The sequence below is a fragment of the Micropterus salmoides genome, unplaced genomic scaffold, assembly GCF_014851395.1.
Source record: "Micropterus salmoides isolate LMB-PRFRI ecotype aquatic unplaced genomic scaffold, ASM1485139v1 Ms_hic_scaffold_3, whole genome shotgun sequence".
NCBI lineage: Eukaryota > Metazoa > Chordata > Actinopteri > Centrarchiformes > Centrarchidae > Micropterus > Micropterus salmoides.
In genome coordinates this window covers 13,867,832-13,890,310 of record NW_024042261.1, presented here as the reverse complement: position 1 = coordinate 13,890,310, position 22,479 = coordinate 13,867,832, and the positions used below count along the sequence as shown (strand labels likewise).

The 22,479-nt window shown below is 41.4% G+C and overlaps 3 protein-coding genes across 10 annotated transcripts in view; 1 reads left to right on the top strand and 2 right to left on the bottom strand.

The window, feature by feature from the left end:
• Positions 1–9,187, top strand: part of gdpd5b (glycerophosphodiester phosphodiesterase domain containing 5b) — a 50,351-nt gene extending 41,164 nt beyond the window's left edge. For 3 of the 7 annotated variants that reach the window (XM_038694194.1, XM_038694196.1, XM_038694197.1), the window contains 7 exons: positions 437–587; positions 1,842–2,063; positions 2,342–2,499; positions 2,659–2,806; positions 3,787–3,869; positions 6,920–7,032; positions 7,794–7,930. In XM_038694194.1, coding sequence (XP_038550122.1) covers positions 437–587; positions 1,842–2,063; positions 2,342–2,499; positions 2,659–2,806; positions 3,787–3,869; positions 6,920–7,032; positions 7,794–7,879 — 961 coding nt within the window. In that variant the 3' untranslated portion in view covers positions 7,880–7,930. Of the gene's footprint in view, positions 1–436; positions 588–1,841; positions 2,064–2,341; positions 2,500–2,658; positions 2,807–2,953; positions 3,006–3,786; positions 3,870–6,919; positions 7,606–7,793 lie in introns of those variants that run through there. The other 4 variants (XR_005440672.1, XR_005440671.1, XR_005440673.1 and 1 more) reach the window with 4 other exon arrangements.
• A 248-nt stretch (positions 9,188–9,435) lies between these two features.
• On the bottom strand, positions 9,436–14,561 carry hspa13 (heat shock protein 70 family, member 13). Its single transcript, XM_038694198.1, has 5 exons — positions 14,396–14,561; positions 13,931–14,271; positions 13,139–13,352; positions 11,937–12,104; positions 9,436–11,629 (listed from the first exon to the last, which is right to left on the bottom strand). The coding sequence occupies exons 1-5, from the start codon at positions 14,418–14,420 to the stop codon at positions 11,055–11,057; spliced, it is 1,323 nt and encodes a 440-aa protein (XP_038550126.1). The 5' UTR covers positions 14,421–14,561; the 3' UTR covers positions 9,436–11,054.
• A 470-nt stretch (positions 14,562–15,031) lies between these two features.
• samsn1a (SAM domain, SH3 domain and nuclear localisation signals 1a) lies at positions 15,032–21,005 on the bottom strand. Of its 2 annotated transcripts, none has more exons than XM_038694200.1 (8): positions 20,829–20,903; positions 19,707–19,787; positions 19,184–19,312; positions 18,619–18,736; positions 18,207–18,364; positions 17,904–18,116; positions 17,340–17,484; positions 15,032–15,867 (listed from the first exon to the last, which is right to left on the bottom strand). In XM_038694200.1, exons 1-8 carry the CDS (start codon positions 20,883–20,885, stop codon positions 15,710–15,712), a joined length of 1,059 nt encoding a protein of 352 aa, XP_038550128.1. In that variant the 5' UTR covers positions 20,886–20,903; the 3' UTR covers positions 15,032–15,709. The 2 variants fall into 2 exon arrangements, with proteins under 2 accessions (XP_038550128.1, XP_038550127.1); XM_038694199.1 differs by having other exon boundaries at positions 15,036–15,867; positions 18,207–18,358; positions 20,829–21,005.
• Positions 21,006–22,479: the final 1,474 nt, after the last annotated feature.

Below are 22,479 nucleotides of genomic sequence, written 5' to 3'. Positions count from 1 at the left end.
GGTCCCAGGTGACGGTACAAAAAGATAATGGATTATAATTCAGTAAGGCTCTCAGGCGTTTTGCCTTCAAATATTTGTTCTCCTGTATCGCCACTTTCTCATTTAATGTTATCGCTGCTGAGTCAACACACATGTGGGCATGATTTACATTTCCGTCCTCTTCTGTGTCTTTTGTTTGGTGTAAGTAGCCTTTTTAAGTGTTCATGTGAGCATGTGTTATAAATATTGTGTCCCCTGCTTCCCCTTTCAAATCTACGCCTCTGCCCTCTATCTAGTAAGAATCAAGGATTCTCTCTGTGTATAATGAGAGAGATTATAATTATTTTTTCTTAAAAATTTTTTTTAAATTATATATATCTCTCATTATACAGAGAGAATATAATATTCTAAACTACCTGATTTGCATCTCATAACTCTGCACCAACTTGATCATTAGTGTGGATGGAGTGCCTTTCCTGATGCATGACCGCAACCTGCTGAGAACCACGGACGTCGAGAAGGTGTTCCCAGACAGACGGTTGGATGATGCCTCACACTTCAACTGGACAGATCTGCAGCAGCTCAACGCAGGACAGTGGTTCCTCAAGGTAGTTCTTGGATGCTGATGAGGGCTTTTGAAGAAATTTCGGCTCTATTTGACCGTGTGACGCGTCACAGTGATGTATGGAAAGTGATAAAGGGTCATTAGCCCGTTGAGTCACGAGTACTCCACAGCTTGTGTCCTCACTCATTGATCCTTCATGAAACTTGAGATCCATTAGCGGTTTGTGATGCTCTCCCGTATGCGGAGTTGATCGGGGTCAACTAGTGCTTCAAAATAATTGTCTCAACCCGCTTGAAGTACGACAGTAGCAGGCCAAACAGGATGAAACACGCTGACAAACAAGCAATGAGAATTTTGTAGAAATACTGCCTGTTCTGCTCCCCAGTAATTGTTTCCTGCATATGATAAGGCACCATCGAAAAGAAAGAGAAATTACTTACTCCATTGTTTGTATTCATTTTTTTTCTTTTTTTTTTGCCATTGCCTGCAGCTTGTATAAATGCATTAATCTTAATAATGTGTTTCTAAGGACGAGAATCTGTTGGTGCTAGATGTTGTTCAAAAAACTGCTACAGCAAGAGTTTCTTCTTATTTGTACATTTCTAAATGTGTACTCTAACTGTGTAGCTTTGTTTCTAAAGGGAGTTTAAAGTCATTTTGCGTTTTTAAAACGTGTTAAATATATTCTAAAGCCTTTATTTTATGAGATCGGATTGCTGCGCAAAGACAGTGACTGCGAAGACTGCTCTGCCCCCAATATGTCAGGATCTGTTTGAATCCCCCCCCCGCCCTTGCATGTGTGCACATTGTGGCTGGAGATGGCATTCCAACAAAAGCCTTACTACTTCTTTGTGTAGTAGTGACAACTGACTGTCATACGCTGGTTTCTATATGCCCAAACATGTCCTGCCCCAGACTGGTTAATTAAAATTACAAAGCTAAAGTCTTTGGCTATTTCTAGTCAGTACAGTGAACTAAAGCCCATCATGGAAGACCATAAGAAGCATCTGATGTTCTTCTCCTGTGTGCTTTAACAAGGAGTGAGCAAGCAGTGAAGCGAGGAAAAAGACGTGAAGCAACTAAGGAAAAACCTCACTATTTTTATTTCCCCGTAGGTGTTGTCCAGTCGCTCTACATAACACGTGGATGAGTGCTTTTTATACAAAGCAACTGTTAGAGGGGTGTGTGTGTGTGTGTGTGTGTGTGTGTGTATATTAAACTGTAAATGCAGTGATCTTACCCCTCTTAAACCCATCTGTGATAGTCTTCCTCATGTTTTTCTGTCGCTGCGTTTTAGGACGACCCCTTCTGGACAGTGCACACCCTGTCCCCCCATGACAAGAATCTGATTGCCAACCAGAGTGTGTGCAGCCTGGAGCAGCTTCTAAAGCTGGCTTCCTATCATAACAGCACAGTGGTTTTCAGGCTGAGGAGACCACCTCCGGACCACCCCTGCTACCACAGCTGGATCAATGATACGCTGCGGGCTGTGCAGAAATCTGGGGTTCCTCAGAGCCTGGTTAGTACATAAAAAAAAAAAAAAATTATACTTCGGTAGACCCAATCCACATCATGTTTGGTTTAGCATGACGTCTCACTCTTATGCAAATGGAATGGGTTAAAATGTGAATTAATCTAATAATGACTATATAAGGTTAATCTTGCAATTCCAGTAAATGGACGAGTGTTCCTTATGTCTATTCATGTCTATTCAGACCCTGTCACTGCATTAATGCTGGTGACATACAGATTGAGACGAGTTTAACTGTAGCCCTGTATATTGTGCCTTTTTTGTAGGTGATGTGGACTCCAGATGAACACAGAGCGCAGGTGAGACAGCTGGCACCCAGTCTGATCCAGACCTCAGCGGAGAAACGGAGTCCTCAAAGTCTCCATCAGTTCGGCATCAGCAGGCTGCTGCTCAGATACAACCAGGCCAGCACATGGGAAATCAGGTAGGAACACAGACACACACAGACACAGACACACACAGACAGACAGACACACACAGACACACACAGACAGACACACACAGACACACAGTTATCAGGTCATCACCTTAACACATGGATTTATATTCAAAGGCGTCCCTGAATGTGTGCGATTGCTTTCAGAGACTTCTCCGAGAGCAACATCAACCTCACACTTTACAACATCAACGAGCCCTGGTTGTTCTCGGTGCTCTGGTGCAGCGGGGTGTCTTCAGTCTCTTCAGAGGCCCCACATATCCTTAATAAGGTGCCTTACCCCATCTGGCTTATGGTAAGGACCCATGACATACTGTACAGAGTTTTCTTCTACAACCCGCAATCGAGCTCTGTCGTTTGCAAAATGTATTTTTTGTTTGTTTCTGGTTTTCTTTGTAAATAAAGTTCAGCTTTGTTTTTTGTTTTTCCCTTTCCTGTTCAGCCATAGTCTCTATGTGCTCCCTGTACCTACCAGCCCGGAAAAGATCTGCTTGGTAACAGCTTTTTAGAAGCAAATGTAAAAGGTTCATAAAGTGGCTTTATGTTGAATCAGTGTATATGGTATTAGATGACGACCTGTGTCCTCTCCTTCAGCCTGCATCTCCTCTGCACACCTAAACAAGATTTTAACAGGTGATATCAACAAGACACTAGCTACCAACTGAACTGAGCATGCTATCCTTTCAACACTCATCCGAGGGTCCCAGCACAGTAGAAAAGACGAGCGTCATCGCTGTAGTGTGTCCTGTAGTGTATGACTCATGCTTTTCTAGTTCAGTCTGCTCCTGAAACCTCTCAACATGGGTAGCACCCACACTGTGGCACTCTGGTATCGTTTCACCACCCCCTTGCCTATGCAGCTTGCCGGCCTGGTCTGTGCCACCATACGGGAAGTCTGCATGACAACATGTGTACCCCCCCCCCCCCCCCCCCCGGCTGTGGATCAGGGAGAGTTAAGGCTGCCGGGGCATCTGCAGTACCGTCTGTTAGTTTGAACTGTGAATCAAAGTGAAATCTGCCTCTGCCTGTTAAGGCAAATGGAAGTGAATATTTATCCTCTGAACATCAGTTGGGTTTTTTGTTTTTGTTTTTTTCAGGTATTCCTCATATGGCAGTACATTTTATTTATAGAGGTTGTTATAATTTAAAAAAAAATCTAACTGCTCACATAAGACATTGTGTTGTTGACATGTAGATCCACCCACTGGTGGATCTTTTCACAAGCTTGTTGAGGGATTAAACCCAGATTTACCATGTGTGTGTTTGTGTTTCCAGAGTCCAGATAAATACTGCCTGATGTGGGTGTCCGCAGATCTCATCTCCTTTGCAGTAGTTATAGGAATATTCATTTTCCAGAAGTAAGTACAGACACTGTGTTAAACCTGCAGTCAGTCATTATAGTGAGTTAATGCTTCTCAGTTGATCTGCTGGTGTATGAGGGGGGGGAAGTAAACACTGTTCTTTTGTTGTTGTTGTTTATTCTCTCCTGTTCTCTTCCACCCGCAAACACACATGAGTACATATCATTAATAACTGCTCATTAACCAGCACCCTTCACTTACATCTCTCATTCGACGTGACACCCTTTCACTCAGGAGACATCTGTCTGGAACACATCATTAAAATAACTGCTCATACATATTTATGCTCTTCCTTTTTGTTTAATTTTTTTTCAATGATTGTGCCAATAATGACCTTCAAAGGAAAGGCTGGAAAGAACACAATTATTAATTAAGAACACTTATGTGGTTTTGTACGCTGCTATGATGTATTTGTGCTGTTCTCCCCCCACCACCCGGCACCTGAGTGGTGGCAGAGAAGATGTAGTTTTATCTTCTCTTTGCTGTAAACCCTTCACACTCCCCTCTGGATTTCTGTTCCACTGGTGGAGTGTGGTTTTGTGACAGCTCCAGGGACAGATGGCCTGTCCTCCTGTTGCCTCTGTGATGGAGGGCAGTGATCTATTTTTCTTACCTATTTTATTTTTCTTCTGTACGGTCCGGTGCAGGGTTTCTCTGCTTAGCCGAGCTCTTCAGTAGCTTCTGCTGGCTTCTAAACTGACCTCTCTTGTCTCCCGCCTCCTTTTTGTCCTTTTTTGTCCTTCTGCCTCTTCCTCGTCCTCTCTCCTCTGCCTGATGTGCATGCTCTTCTCCTCCTCTGCTGCATTCTGGCATCTTCTCTCAAGCTATCACATGATCAGGTAACTGGGTCACCTCTTCTGACCCAAAGTCTTCTCTCCTTTCACCCTCTTTCTGTCTGTCACTATCTTTATCCATCCTTCTTTTGTTCGATTCATTCTTTTGCTTTCTCTCCATCTCTTTTATCCATTCTTTCTGGGGTTTTTTTGTTGCTCTCCTTATTATAACAAACTCCATCCAATTTTTCTCTCCAACTTACGTCCACTGTCTTTCTACATTTCTTTTCTCTCTCACTTCTCTCTCTCACCTGAATCGTTGTACTGCACTGCTGCCACTTTCCTCTCTGAGGGAGGAGTTCACGTCTTTATCCCTGTGGGCTAAATCAAATGAATGCTTTCCACCCGCACAGTACAAAATATATAAACAGCATTAAGTCACCAATGAGATTTAACATTTATTATCCATCTGATTAAGCCAAGTCACTAAAACGTCCAAAATGAACTACGGATTTGCATTCATCAGGAGAAGAGCCTCGGGATTGGCTTTTATTGACTCTGATGGACTGAAGGCTCGCTTGTTTGCATTTCTGTTTCTAAATGCCTTGTCGCAGTTCATCTTGACTAATGCTCTTCAGCTAAGTTAATTGAGATTAAGGCTGTTTTCATTAAAGCTAGGACGCCATTTTCATGAGCAGGAAAAGAATTCCTCTGCCTTGACTGATTATACGAAGCTAAAGCTAGGGAGTCATCCTCTCTGCTACTAACAAAAGTTGATTAGATAACCACAGTCTTAATTATATTTCAGAAATTTTTCGTTCAGAAGGTATTTTCAGTAGGTATTTTTTAAAATGATTTTATTCTATTAGTTCTATTGAAAATAAAGTGTTATTTGCAGCACTGATTATGACATATTTTGCTTGCTAATAAGGCACTATGTATAAAATGTTTAAGTTATAACCAATAGCCTTATTAATGTTAATGGTTATTTAGTAATGCTTCATAGATAGATAGATTAGATTTAAACAACTTTAAGGTTGCCAGGTTGTGGAAAAATCCTTTTGATTGGACCATATGACCACTTACCTTCTGGAAAAGGGCTGCAGAACCAAAATCCATTTAAAAACGCATGTTAAAGCATTTTTTCATGGATTGCCAACATGTATAACTACCTTCTTACCAAATACAAAGGACAAACAGCCACTGGGATTATTCACAACCAGGCAAAAGAAGATGTCTTTGCTAACAATGACTTATAAATATAAGTATTATTAAATGATTTATTAACTAAGAATAAAGTTGTAGTTAAAGGGTCCCTGATTAGAAAGTGGTACCCATATTTTAGTGCTCATCTTAAAACTCTGTGTAGACTACAGTGGAAACCGCTTACAGTGATCACATCTGTATAGGTCAAATTGATTACTAGTGTGATTTTTTTTTTTTTTATACACAAATATAAAGTAATGAAACAGACTGCTTCACTTTACTGATTTTTAAACCTGGCCCTCTCATGCTCCAAGCCATGTCTGAGAGGTCAGGGTGAAAGTACACTCCACTCACGTAACGTACCTGCTGCTGTGTGAGAGCAGGGCCGATAATTATGAGGGAGCAGAGCAGGAACGCGAGGGCAAAATAACTTGCTGACCCACGGTGATGCGAGTACAGCAGAGGGAAAACACACACACACACCACTTAACGTTTGCAAAGCATATAAGGACTGTTGTTATGGTCTGGGCAGTCCCAAACCTCCTACAAATAAGCTAGAAGACAGCCTAAACATATGGCCACTTGCAGTAGCAACACGATCCATATGTTATGTATGAAAACACCCAAAATTAACACCGTTTGTCATCACTATAAGCTGCTTCCACTATATTATGGATCTAAAGACGACACACTTTCACATGATGAGAAGCAACTGTGTTGTCTCGTGCTAGCCTAAACTGAGCCCAATATACTGCATTTATAAGCTCCAACGTCATTTTGATTTTGAGAGTAAAGTCGCCTTTAAACTGAGTCACCAGATCAAACAAACCGTAGCCACAAATTAGGAATCTGTTTGCTCAAAGAAGCACTGCAATTAAACAGATTTGTTTCCCATGAATCAGTGCGGGGCACGTACACTAACTCCATACTTCTTTCTAAAGATTTAAAAGTTAATGCTGTATGGAGCAAAACGTGACCCTGAACTGCATAATGAGAGCAGAGGCAGCAGTATTTAGTGACATCACCACTGTCCCGAGATGATCTCTGACCTAACGTGTGCCCCCGCAGGTATCGGATGAGCGGGATGCGCAGCTACAACCCTGAACAGATCATGCTGAGCGCCGCAGTCAGGAGGTCCAGCAGAGACATCAACGTCATGAAGGAGAAACTCATCTTCTCTGGTAAGACCCTCACACTGAGACGAGGGGGACATGTTGGATGTCTGTCTCTCCTGGATGTTTTGTAGTGTGTGTTTGTTGTTTGGGCTCCTGAACTCAGAAACAAATTCCTCTCTTTGTATTGATTTTACAAAAAGATTCACCATTTCTCCTACTTTATATTTATTTTTTTAACTTGATGATGAGGAATGAGCCATTTTGGGTTCCAGGTGCCCAGCTAGCATGTCACTCCATCCCAGCATGCATCTCTCTTAGTGTCTGTGAATGTTCTCGCTCCTCCTCTTCCTCTCTTCCCTGTTGAAGGTCAACCCCAGTAGCAGCCTGTGTGACGTGCACCACCTCCTGTCCATGCTACCACCAGTGTGACTTCCTCCTTTTATTCCATGCATCCATTGCATCCCTCGTTACCTGCCACTTCTCTACCTACTATGCCCTTCTCCCCCTCATCCATCCATCCATCCCTTCATGTACCAAACCTCTCCTCCATAACCCTCCCACTGGAGACCACGTCATGTTTAGGGGAGCTTATAGATGCCCCAGTCTGTCTAGACATCCTCTAGTGCTGGGGGGTCAAAGGTAAGTCATATCAGTGCCAGCTGTTTGAGGTTATTCATTATGTTTTTCATTTAAAAAGTGCACTTAATATCTCCCTTTTTGTTTATATTTTTTTTTCATCTTTTTGAATAAAGCTGAGTGTTTATTTTAAAGGGACAATGCGGTCAAACAGCACACTGACTGTTTCTTTATCCTTTGGCGCCCTCCAGAGGTGGGGAATGGAGTTGACGGCACTGAGGAGCTGTATGCAGACAATGGCTACGACTACTACACCAATCGGGGCGTTAGCCAGTGATCGGGACTGTGTGAATCTGCTGTAGCGAGACGGAGAGGACAACACTCAGTGTTCACATCGCTTTTTTTGTGTTTAGTCAGTGTGAAGTCTATCCTCCTCTGTCGTGCTGATTAACTGACAGACTGCTGTATGTGATGGAGAAAACAAACCACCCAGTTGCTTTGTGTACATTCTGTGAATAGTTGTGGTTATTTTCTCTTTTTTTGCCTGTCAGACATATTGTATATCACACGGGACTACACGCACTTTTTATTAATGGAATTTGCCAAATCTGGGGCCTCCTTTCTCACATCTAAATGTCAGAGAGGCCCCTCTGAGTTACCAATGCCTGCTTCTTCTTTTTTATTTTTAGTTTTTAAATGTGTTTCCAGATTCGTTAATATTATACACTAATTTCCCAAAGCAGTTCCTTGTTTTTAAACCACTGTACATAATATTCTTCTCTTAGCAGATGGATTTCTGTTTAACAAGGCATTATTGCAGTATGAGACTAAAACGCTAACCGCTCGTTATGCTCCCGCCTTCTGTCGGCACTCCACTGTGCTGTTGTTCATAATAGTACTAATATTTATATTTAAAGAGGAAAACCACAAACAAGCTGTTTACAGGAGTCCTGCCTTCTCCTCCAAGTGAAATATTCACATGGTGTATTGTAAGATAATTATTTTGATAGAGGCTGAATGCCCCCCGCCTCCCTACTTTTGACCAGTGCATATGGCTGTAAAGATCATGTCAACGTGTGTGTGTGTGTGTGTGTGACCAGAAGAACTGGTGAAAATGGTTTGGGTGTGAACATTTGGGCTGTCTTTTAATTAATGTGAATGTGTTTTTAGAATTTTTTTTTTTTTTTTTTTTTTTTTTAAAGATGTGTATTTGTGTGTATTCTGGCTGGGTACATATGTTACCCTGTGTGCAGTGCTATGTTGTGTTTTATTGTACATAAAAGGTTAACCGATGTGTGAGATGCTTCAGCCAACCAAGAATTTATAGTGGAACAATGTAACCGTGATGAACAGTTTAATCATTACAATAGCAATAGTCTGTTCCATGATGGAAGTGACTTTGCAGTTAAGTCTGCGGTATTTTAGTGTTCACATACACAATGTTGGTTGCTAGTGTAAAACTGAATGCTGTAACGTAAATGAAGTGGGTGCTAAATGTGAAAATAAAGCTCTAAGCTAATTGAAAGGACGCTCCAGGGATCACAACAGGCTGCACAGGGTCAAGAGATTGATTGCCTTTTGTGTTTGTTTTCTTTGAGTATTACTGTGCCTCAGAAGTAAACATTAAACACCTTCTAATACAGGAGTTCTCTAGTGTTTTGTTCTGTGTATTTCTTGTTTTCATAAACCTCTCTTTTTGAAGACACACTTTGGGGGAAAAATAATTTGAGATTAAATAAAAATGGTGCCCAAACACGTTCTCATGAGCAGCATCATTCCAGCACCTGGAGGATCTTGATAGAACGTGTGAGGAGTACGTGGAGTTCTTTGTGCAGGTTTCCCAGGAATGCATGAAGTGAGTTTGACTTTTTCTCAAAATAAAAAGACTGTAAAGAAGTTGAGAAATTGAATTTTAATTGGCTGAAGAGCAGGTCATAACTGTTAGACTTTTTTAGGTGGCTAGACTCTTGACAATGGGTAAAACGTGATATAAAAATAGATCCTAATCTCAGTTTATTTTTCCTCCCTATTTCAACAGGGACCAATACATGATTTGTACAGCATCAAAGGCAAATTAATTACTAAAGGCTCTGTTTCATCAAGATCGCAGTTCCAGAGAAACATTTGGAGAAAAACACAATACAAGTACTCATGAATGACATTAGGCAAAAGTAAGTTATACTTCCCAAGGGAATGTAGGTAACTTGAGTTCTGTACTACAGAGATCTGGGTTTTCCAAAGACAGAACTTTGGAATGGAAATTAACTTTCAGACTGGATATACAATAACCAGCCTACTGTCCACCAGAATAAGAACCATTGAAACACATTTTCTTCATACTACATTAAACAAATAATGAGGCACCCTGATGACCACAAACCATGTCTCAGGTCCATCAAACATCTGATATGTGACCGTAACAAGATCAAATACACAAGGCACCAGTAAGCAATGCTTTGGTCCTCCTGTGGGACTACCAGAGTCAACCTCCTCTACCTACAGCAGCAAAAGCAGGATTTTTACTCTTAACTCTGATAAACAGCACAAATATCTGAAGTGTGGAAGTCAGCGTAAGTTATTGCCTTTTAAATAAAGCATGCGCAAATGCACAAAAAAGTAAAGTTAGCCGACGACTGGACGTCCTCAAAGTGCAGCATTTAGCATGACTCCTCTCTCTTTCACTCTCCGAAGCAAATAATGCAGGCTTTTATTCAGAGGGAAGGGTGGTGCGTTTACAGCACTGTGTAAACATTAAGGCTTTCTCCCGCATGCACTTTCATCTATTAGCTGGGGGCTCCGCACCTCACCAGGGCTCCTTATTTATGAGGTGAGTAGTCCATATTGCACTGCAATTTCTTTTATGAATTGTGCATAACTGTGTCTTTACACTGAGGTGTCCCTCTGTCCCCCACAACTCCAGAGGTTCACCTCAACACTTCAAACAATATAGCAGCTCTCTGAACAGGCACAAGCACACTGTGTGTCAACCTTCAATGAAAAGATGTAAAAACAAAATTACATTAAAAAGGCCTACAAAAAACAAACACACACACACACACACACACACACACACAGTTGGTGGGAATAAATAAATAAATAGCCGAAGATGTACTGGTTAATCTTTAAGTCCTTAAAAAGTTGTTCCCTGAATTGAACACCGTTAAAGTATCTACCACGAATAAGCATCATCAGTGAGGCTGAATGGATCAGTAGATCCTCGTTCACATCTCATCTGTAACTCACGCTGTTATTTCTGCTGACGCTTCGTGCACAACAAAAGCAGCTGTGACTTTAAAGAACGGACACAGGACAGTTCATTTCTGCAGATGTTATCAGTTACTTATTTTTCTGCTACCGCCACCTGTCACAAACAAGAAAGCATGAAATGAGTTGGAGAACCTGAGTGAGCGTCTCGCCTGTCTTCATTCAGGTGACAGTGTATTTGTTGGTCTTTTTCTCACTTCTGCAGATTTTATATTATGCACATAAATCAGACAAGTCTCTGTGGCCCTTTAGCTGAAGTTCGTCTTGCGAAGGTGTCTGTTTGGGATTTCTATAGCGCTCACTTGTAAAGGCCAGGAGCCACCCATGATGCCAGCCTGAATGGCCACGCCTGTAACCACAGCCAGGTCAGGGTCTACAGATGTGTTGGGCTCCTTCCCAAAGTACTCGCTGATCAGCCTCCTGATGCGTGGTATCCTGGTGGACCCCCCGACCAGAACGATCTCATCCACGTCCTCTTTCTCCAGGTGGCCCTCAGCCAACACGGTCTCAACGGGAGCCAGGATCTTCTGGAAAAGGTCGTCGTTGAGCTCCTCGAACAGCTCGCGAGTGATCACAACCTGGAAGAGAACCGGAGCAGAGCCTTCGGGTGACTCAGAGCTGTCGTGGGTGTGAAGGTGCAGGGGTACCCTGAGGGTGACACTGGGTTGGAGGGTGAGATTGAGCTTGGCGGCTTCCACGGCCTGTCGAAGACGGTGGATGTCCTCTTTAAGAGTTGGTGGGATGCCAAACTCCTGTCGGACTCGCTCTGTGGTGTACTGGAGCAACCTCTGGCTGAAGTCTTGACCTCCCAGCTGGTTATTCCCTGCCAAAAAAACACCGTCCATTTAAGATTAAGTCACTGTCATCTTCTAATTTACACAAATGCTGCTTTGAGAAGTGTCAGATTAAAGATGCTAAAATGAAACCAGATTATTGTCTGAGCAGATATTCGACACCCGCTCTGAAGGGGTGAATCCAGGTGAAAGTTCTGACCCCATATTACTTTCAACTGAGAGCACAGAATAAAATGATATTTTAAGTCTAAGGGACAAAAGGTAAAGCTCCCTTTTCAGTGGGCTCATATCACCTACAACTGTAGATTATATTACTGATGCAGTGAAAGACATTACCTGCCATGGCCCTGGTGAGGAACATGCCTCCCTGTTTGTTGAGCAGAGAAACATCCAGGGTGCCTCCCCCGAGGTCGACCACCAACACGTTGAACACATCCACCTTGTGCAGGCCATAGGCCATGGCTGCAGCCGTGGGCTCATTGATCACACGCAGGATCTCCAGGCCTGCAACACAAGGGAAAGAATGTAGACTATTTGCCAGACCTAGTGTTCTGTTCTGCCTCTTTCTCCCTGCATGTCTTTCTTTCTTTCTGCAGCTGCAATGTGTTTTTTTTTAAAGTCACTGAAAAGACACAGAACTCGTCTTTTGGATCTTTTCACCCACAATTCGTTTTTCACAGCACTAGTGTGCCGCGTGTGGAGGAGGCTTGTCGAAGGCATAACCTATGAAAATGATCAAACACCAACATGGTACCAAATGACGTCTGCACATGTGTGTTCACTGTTGCTTTACCTGCTCCGTGCTTGTAAAAATATCCACCACATATTGTAACATAATACCAGATAACATCTCGCGCTGCGTTTCGCTGCCAAATGCTAAAATGGGTCGCCAAATATGCTTTGGCAGGCGTTAATATACCTGGGCGGCCCGCCCAAGTAAAGTCTATATGTGGGAAACACAGATATATTTCTAATACAGCGCTTGTCTAATGTTTCTGGTGACCTTGTGTGTTGACTTCTGACTGTACAATAAATTGCCCCTTGGGGACAATAGAGATATCCTTGATCCTTGATGAAACACTGTTTTGGCTCTAACCTGGAATATATCCAAGTATGCCAGTAGCAGGCTGTGTCTGAAAACATTAGTGTTGGCTGGATGATAGAGTAAAATAAAATAGAGGAAGAAGTAGAGTAAGTAGAGGCAAATCCATAAAAAGAACAATACTATATTAGCTGATAACTTTACGGTTACAGAAAAGTAAATTATATTTCTGACAGCAGTTATGGCTAATTGAATAATTAGCATTGCATTTATGTTTTTAAATCCTACATTATCCATTAATTATTTTGAAAATAAGAAATGTGAAATTATTATATTAGCTCTGCACAAATGTAATTATGTGTCAAAAGAGGATGATGGGAGATGACATGCAACAAACATCACAGGGAGTTTTTAAAACTCAGCTGCCTGACGTACAGCTTCGTCAACTGACCCACTTGGAGATCCAACATCAGCTTACAACAACGAGACAGCTTACCAGCAAGGTTGGCAGCCCTGACAGTGTAGTTCCTCTGTCTCTCGTCAAACTCTGCCGGCACTGAGATGACAGCTTTCTGGATGGGCACACCCAGCTGTCGCTCAGCCATCTTCCTCATCTTCAGCAGCAGCCTGGAGCTGATGAACTCTGGGCTTACAGTGAAGGTATGGTTGGTGGAGATCTGAAACTCTGCACTTCCATTATTGTAAATCACCTGCAAGAGGGGCAAGGAAACCGTATAAGCGAGGATAGAGACATGGCACATGACTCTAATATAAGCCACTTTACAGGGAATGCTTTTACTTACAGCTGCATCTCAGAAAATTTGAATAACGTGAAGATGTTCATTTTTGGACAGGTGTCAAGTCAGAAGTCTTTCCCATGATAGTGGTTGTGTTTAGTGAACCAGACTGAGAGGTTAAAGGCTCTTCTCAGGTCCACATTTCTGTATTATTAATTTTTTATGCTAATATTTTGAGATATGGATTTTTGATTTCCATGAGCTGTAAGTCGTAATCATCAAGATTAAAACAAAAAATATTTCACTTTATTTGTAATTAATCTAGAATCTATAAAAGTTTAACTTTTTGACTTAAATTTTGGGGAAATTTACTTTTTCCGCATGTGAGAAACTACAAATGCAGGACTGGTCATTCCAAAGTTTCCCCTAAAAAAAGAATTAGGTAAAAGTAAAACACCAACAGCTGATGGGTAAACCTGTCTGCTACATAAGGAGACAAAAGTGATCCACCACAGAAACCCGTCGGCTAAACCAACCCCTGCGTGGCCCACCTTGAACGGATACCGAGCACTCTCCTGCTCCAGGACCTCGGGATCGAATATCTTCCCGATGAACCTCTTGGCATCGTAGATGGTGTTTTGGGGGTTGCTGTCGGCCAGGTCCACGGCTTCATGTCCAGCTAGCACCGCAGCGGTGGTGAATGAGACGGCGCTAGGGATGCTCTTCCTCCCGTCTTCATCCGCGATCACCTCCACATCCCCGCTGCCCGGGTGGAAGACGCCGACAGAGCAGAATGTGGTGCCCAGGTCCAGGCCGATCACTTTCGGTTTTGGGGGCGGTAAGTACTGCTGGCCCAGGTAACCAGCCAGGAACAGGGCCAGGATCACCGAACCTGTGGACAGGTAAGAACCATAGTAAGAACATGCGTATTACAGGTGGACCAGAGCAGTTAGCTCATGTGTTAGCATCCAGTCACCGGTTAATTTCAGGGGGAAATAAGATGTCATTCAACTCACCAATCATAGACATTTCTCCGGACATCGTCACACACCGTTGCGAAGTCAACCGCCGCTTAAATTTCACAAAATGTCGGTATAATCGTTCTGGTGTCCGTTAAAAAATGTCCAGCTTTGACAACTGGGTGACCCGAAATAGGAAGTTTTCAGACCACCAACAAAATACACGTCAACGTTACCCGGCTCCTTGTGGATGCTGGGTAATGTAGTAAACAGCATACACCATCGACGCCACGGGTAGAGCAACGGATGTTAGCGTTGTACGACACTACACTACACTTCCCATCAGTGCTAGCGACATGCAGCGTAAAACGAATGTTTCGTGACGTATCTGTGTTCTCAACCAACCAGGCAGAGCCAGGATTAAGGAAGAGACCAAAAAAAAAAACATGTTTAGATAAAATGTTATAATAAAGTATTTTATAATTTAATAATAAATGCAATTAAAATGAAAGCAGTTCGTAAGTAAAATAAAAAATCATAACGTATTATTATTATTATTATTATTATTATTATTAAGTTTTCTTTTTACTTCTATGCTCTATTTAGTTCATGGCTATAGGCATCTGGCCCTCATGTATCATGCATTGAACTGGTAAGTGAAATTAATCATTCTGACAGACAACAAAAAGCATATTTGATTGTATTTCTTTGATTTTATTTACAAAAAGTTCTGAAAACAGTCAAATGCTGACTTTCATATGAGTTCACATGCAGGCTCTCTTTATCTCTCTCTCTCACACACACACACACACACACACACACACATTCAGAATATAAGATACATGTTTTCCTGTACACAGTATAGGCAAGATTTTAATACGCATTGTTAGAACCCAGACACTACATTTCAAAAGCACCCCTTTTTTGAGGGGGTGGGGGTGGGGGGGGATTACACAGGATGTTGAAATGAGATTGGGAAACAACAGAAAGATTTGCAGATTTGATAAATAAAGGCTTTATATCGAAAAACACTGAATGATTCAGAATGCAATAAATACAAATGATATTTAATCATGAAATGTCAATTTTTCAACAACATAAAAAAACCCTCTTACATCTTGATTATTATCTTAATAAAGTGACAAATGGATAAGACGACATTTAGAATTTTGGTTGTTTGTTCTTCCTGTACACATAACACTTTTGAAAAGCTTCTACATTCGGCAAGGTTGAGGCTTAGCTCATTGGTATACGGGATATTAACATGACATTTTGAGAAAATGATGGGATGATTGTTGAGACCATCAGTCATAAGTAAATACCCAACTTCAAATCCCAAATGTCAAAGCATCCATGTGACAAGTGATCACATTAAGAGTCAGCCGCGTCTGTGAGCTGCTCTGCATCCTCCTTGCTGTCTGAACATTCAGATGGGATGAAGCAGCCCGAGTCTCTGGGACAGTCACTGTCTTCTTCCTGTAGGCTGTGGGAGGATCTGTGCTCATCCGTCCCATCCCTGACATCATCACCTGCGGCCATAAACCAAATGGAATCAAATTAAATGTCATAATATTACAAGTTTCTGTTTCCAACCATAGAGATGTTTAAATCTGTGGCAAGCGCTTCAATCAGTGGAAATTAACCCATATTTAAATACGTAAGGCTGCTGCTCTTTGGCATTTCTTTTAGAAATAACACCTCAGAATGTCCTCTTTGACTTTTATTTCTCACAAAGTCAAAATATATCCTACCATTCTTTAATATGTCTACTTTGCTGATGAAAGCTACTAATCCTTATGTCCAGGTTGCCAAACCACTAACCTAATGGAGTTCAGCTTGATTAAATTACTGGCATCTCATGTGAGTCAACAAGCTTGGCAGGGTCACATTGTGGCTGCTGCCGTCTGTTTAGTCACACTGTCACACAAATTACAATGTCCTTTTATTTGCTTTGTGCACAACTGCATTAAAACATGAACAGACTGAACGAAACTAGCCGGAGAATGCTGTTCCTCCTCCATACTGGAAATAAGTTTTGTTTTCATTCATGCAGGATCTGCGATAATCAGCCTTCTGCTTCAAGACATCAGATTACAGGAACACCTTCTGCCCCATTAAGCACTTTCTATCTGAGTAACAGGAAATCACTGATAAGCCTCCAACAGCACGCAGGATGTATTTCTACTCTGTGCAGCACAAATGTCTCAGCTTTCACCTGCTATTTCACATGTTAAACAATAAAAAAATCTCTTTATCCTCCAGCAGAAATTCATTTGGAAATCATTTCCATCCTAGTCAATGGTAATGAGTGACAAAAATGCTAAACCTAAACGAGTGTACTTTGTTTTAGCAGAATAAAGACGATTTTTATCTTTTTTTTCTTGCTGTTTGAATTCCACTAAAGTTTATGACTGAAGGCAATAACACCAGAGTTGTGATCATTTCAGTGCCAAAAAGTTCAAGGGAACTTTGTTTCTTTCAGGCATTTTGCCTTGATTGAGTATTGACTCTAGAGATAGGCTATAGACAGGTGACTGTGGACATTGCAGTCACATAGTATACATCCCGAAACTTGTTCTAATTAGCAGTTAATTGTAGGTTCCAGGAAACTAGTAATATAAATAACCAATATTTAGAGGGAAATTATAAATAGACAATTGTTAGTAAGTAACAGACCCTTCTCGCTGAAGAGATTTCAACATGTCAAAGTAGGAAAACCACATGTGTACCTTACACAGTTATAGATGCTGGGCCGCTGTCACTTGAATAGAACAGAGCCATCGCTACTGTTATTAGTTACACCCTTGAGCTTAACCTACTATCCCAAGTCAAAAAGTCTGCTGTAAAAAAACGACTGTGTACAGTAAGCCAGTCATTAGTAACTCTACTTTTTCAGTTTTTTTGTTGACCATGTCTCTATTCAATAAAGCAGGAATTAGTGATCTGTAAAATCAAGTGTTGTTAATTGTTAATAATACAAGTTGCTCGGTGTGCTGCTGACCTGTGTAGCGGTAATCAGCAGCAGTGAGGAGCCTGCGTCTGTGCTCGGGGTCTTTGACGTTCAGCTCTATCAGGTGTTTCTCCTGCAGGAGCAACAGGTCCTCCACTGTCTGGTAGCCATTAAGCAGCAAGGCAGAGGCGTACTCCTGCAAAAACAACAACAGTGGTGTCCTCATTAGCATCAGCACATCGGGCGTGCTCGGGCAAAAACCCCAGTGGTGTAATACATTCACCTTTCATCTCCTACGTTACAGCACGTGAAAGTTCAGACCATGTGTGGTACAAAGTGTTTGGGATGTCATTGGTTTCAATTAGAGACCACAGAGATTAAATAACGACAGGTGTTTTACCTATATAAAGGTTGAGGTTGAGTTATGAAAGCAACAACCCTGGAGTGTTAGAGTACGTTTACAGCACCAGAACAGCTCCTACTCATCACGTGAAATGCCAAACAGTAGAGTTGCCTAACTTGACCTGCTTACGATGGTAACCGTTAGGAAACCCACTGACTTGCGTCCAGACTAAAACAAGTGAGTGTTCCCAGGTGAGTAGATCGCATCCTCACCTCGAGATTCAGTCGCTCCAGTAACTCCAGTAATGTTTTAGGCCGAGGTCTTTTGCACAGCTTCTGTTGTCTGATCTTAGGGGATCCCTCTTCTTCCTCTTTCTCCACCACGACGTCTACATAGATGAACTTGAAGTTGCCCACTTTGTTGTTTAGCATGCCAGTCCAGATGCCCATCGGAGGCTTACTGATGATGTTGATAATGTCACCGACCTAGGGAGACATGATAGAGAATGTATAAAATCATGACGATGCACTGTCGTACATATAGGAACACTGTACTCAAACAGCGTTGTATCTTACTTTGAGTTTGAGGGAATCTGTGTCATATGGGCTGGGGACAAAGTCTGTGTGGACGCGAGCTCTGCCACAGAACTGTCCCTGATAGGAGCCGTCCTCCTCCAGCCTCAGACTGTCTCTCTGACCAGAACCATTGGACTCACTGGTCACACCACCTGAACCCACAAACACAGCACAGTGTGATTACACAATTATGGTTATCTAATAAAACTACATTGCACTGGTTAATGTATACAAGGATCAACTGACTGTCCCAAACTCTTTTTATGTGGAATTAGTTATAAAATCCCACACATTTATTTACTATGTGCGTTCAAACAAGCCTTTGCTCCAGCCTTACGTGTGTGTGTGTGTGTGTGTGTGTGTGTGTGTGTGTGTGTGTGTGTGTGTGTGTGTAGTATTTGCAGATACTTACTAGAGGAGCTCTGGCCACTGTAAAGACTCTCTAAGGAGTTGCTTGTCTTTGCAGAGTTTTTCTCAGCCGGAGGGCCGCTCTGTGTCTCTGCCTCTGGGTCTTTGTCTGTGTCATCACCCTGGGAGGAAGAAAAAAAACTTGTGAAAGTTGCAAACATGCTCTAGGGTTTCATCTAATCTCTCCATCTGTGTAACAGTAACACCAAACTGCTACGAGACACTTTTCGGTATAGGCCAGAGCGAAGCCTACCATTTTAATACAGCCAGCAACAGCGTCATATTTGAGGATGTGGGTTTCTAAGAGATGAAAGCGTTAAGGCTTTTGAGAAAAACAGTGCAGGTTTGCTGTAACTGAGGCTGTGGGCCAATCTGGACTTTTACTGCACACGACAGGTGTCAATGGGGTTGTTTGATCTTTTTATGCTCACAAAGTGTTGACTGCTCCAAATGAAATCTGCACCCTTGAATTTCTATTTTAAGCTTTACCCCTTGTACCTGATAAATAAATAAAAAAGTGGAGGCCATGAGTGTTTGTGTGAGTGTATATCTATTTCCATGTGACTCACTGTCTCTTCAGAAAAAGACTTGACGTGTTTTTTGCCCATTTTTCTGCGCATGGTCAGTGAAATTGCCTTCATCTTCTTCCCAAGTCCAGCTGATTTGTTTTGGTCCAAACTCTCACTTTCTTCTGTGAGCTGTGTAAAGAAACGTAGTTTAGTACATACAGTACTGTACTGCAATATTAAATGCAACTTTAGAAGCTTCACACATTTCTCCCATCTCCACATTTATGTCATTTGTACATCTGCCTCATAAACATAAAGTAAGATGCATCACATCCTGCACATGAACGGGTTTTTCCCAGCATGAACCTTGTTTTCCACTGGTGTGTTATTTAATACGAAACACCTCACAGCAACATGGCTGCATATTTGTATATATGCATATAATCCTAAACAGAAATGTTTCCATCCAGTGACTTCACATGGCTGGTTGGTACAGTAACAACCATTAATGACCATTCTTGCTCCAAATGAAAAATAATTGCCAGTATGCATTTAAAAATGAAATGACAACAAATCTACATACCGTAACGGTTACATTTTCCTCCACTTTGGATTGTGGCGAGTGATGTCTGAGACCCTCAAACCTGCCAAAGCTCGTGGAGCGCTGTGGGGAGGATTAAAAAGACAAAGACCAACGATGTCATGGTGACAACTGGCAAAGTTTGTATGGCAAGGTTTAACAGCATTACATAACATCAAGCCATTGTGCTTGTGAGGTCTTGTCCCATCTGTCTCAAGGCTCAAAAATCTTTAAAAACATACATTTTCAATCTATGACTCAAGTTGATTCTACAGAGGAAATATGATTGAACTTTATATACATTCTATATGCTCTATGTGTACAATGGTATATATTCAGTGTGTTGAAACAGTGTTTCGAAATGAGAGCTTGTAAAATATGTGGTAGATTTGTGGTCAGGTCATGTGTTAAATCATGTAGAAGTTCATGGGGCAATAGAGAATATATGTGTCTCTATTTAGGCGTACTGGCAAATGTCACTATACAAAACGAGTAGATCAGTACGTAAATAAAACTGTTGTGTCCTGATTACATGCACCCGTAGTCCCTTTACTCTGGCTCAATTTTAATTCTTACCTCTTTTTTTCAATTTTTCATAAAACTAAAAGTCATTATAATCTCTCCCAACTCTCCATCATCTCCCCAGCAGAGCACCAAAATAATTATATAAATGAGTAATCCCTGGAAATCCTGGTTAAATATGAGCTCCACACTCCTAGACGGCTCTCTGTGGACTGATTTAATGCAGCGTCGTCTGCCAGGCCTACATTTTACTCCACTGGCTGCAAATACAGCAGCAGCATTGAAGGGTTTCATTTTAGAGCTATATTCTTCCCCCTAATCTCAGGTTATTGTATAGTTTGAATTGTCATTTTTTTGTCTGTTGTCACTTTCATGAAAATGTACAGTTTACTGCATAAATTTGGACAAAAACTTACGTCAGTTTAAACATTTCAATGTTTATTTTACTTAAAATGCAACTACATATAAATAAATAATTAAATAAATAAATGCAACCTACAACTTGTAAAAATACATGGCTGTCTCTCTCCTCTTTCCTGAGAACATCATTTTTGAAGTGACTGTACAAAATATCATGTCTTTCCTCCTACATATTTCACCTACCTTCGGCTTGCTGCTCTTTACTTTGTCTGACACATTGGAGGCCGTCCTCTGCAACATTTTCTTCTGTTTTAAGGTTATTGTCTAATCTCAGTCCTTGCTCTTCTCTTGTCTTTTACCTCACTCTCCTGACAGTGAAGTGTTAATCAGCACTGAGGCTGCCTGTCTGATGGACTGGCTGGCCCACTTCCTTGCAACACAGGATGTGAGGCAATTGGCATTTCTTCTCTCACTGCACTACCTCTTTGAAAGGGAAAAATACAAGTGCTTGAGTGTGCAATTTGTGGCCCACATGATAAAAACATCGAGAGCCACTTCCAGGAAATACTAAGGTTTATAAATTGTGGTATTTGATAGATATTCTGGTGAGGACAAGTCATTATCTGCTATTGCATTATTGGGGTTGATCTGCTCAGTTTGGCTGTTATGTCACCAAGTATAACTCAAACTAACCACTATAGTGCATCATAATGTATCAGGGTTAGGGCTACATCCACATAAACTAACCAACAAAATAATTATCCTACATGACCATAAACTTTACATTAAAAGTGTGTGTTTTTATTTCATGGATAAAACAGAAGGACAACATGTAAAAATCTTTGATTCAAATCCATTCTGAGTTAAATATTTTTCAAAATGTCCCTTTAATAGCAATGGGGAACTTGGTTCTGGTAAATGATGCTGGAGTAATTATTCTTGTGTGTTCATTTCTTAACATGGGGTAAGTTGTTATGAGGAAGTGCTGACGTAGGACAGAGGAACAGCTGAAAGTAGCAACTTTGCTGTGTCGAAACCCTTTCTACTTCATATCCGCTCTCAATATGGAAGTGAATAAATTTCATTTTGAGTCTTAGAAACACTGGGACATAAAACCAAGATGTGTCTACTCTATATTTTTGTTTTTGACAACGGTTTAAAATCACAAAATAACAAGGATCCAGCATTGCTGTTAGTCACTGCTGATAGTCATTGCTCTAGTGTTGCCATGTTGGGATTTGCTGCTGAGTTTACACTGCGAGGGGTTTTCGATCGGCCATTTGTAGAAAAGGAAATTCTGTGGACAAACCATTGCCTAATCCCACTACTTGCAATCAGCCGTAAACTCCTGTCAATCCAGATTAAGGCTTCTAATCTATTACTTCAGAGGCTCCCTGGAGAGGCAGTTGTTCATCTGAAGAGTTCGAAATGACGTATCTGCCATTTGAAAAGTCACCTGATATTTCAAAGTAATTTCAGGGAGTGTAATTCTGTCAAGGATTCCCAAAAAGACGCGCAGCCCAGGACGTAGATCCCTGTGGTGGTAATGTAACTGAAAATGTCATTCACATTACAATAGGGATGGTCTTCTGAATTTTGGCCAGAATTATTTGTTAGATTTGAAAAGATCTGGGATTTTCCAAAATATAGCATCATATGTACATTATATTATAAATTGCAAAAGTATGGGATGTTAAGACTCTCATAGTATTAAAAAATATCAAGGGACATTTCATTGACCATATGGTAAAAGGCCAAAAGGTAAATCTGTTCATGTACGTTTTGTGTGCAGAGCAAATTGGACGTGGAAAGATGTGACATGGTGGGAAGATATGACGCCATTTAAGAGAGAGTACAAAGGGAGGGTATTAACCTCAACACAATCTCTGGCAAA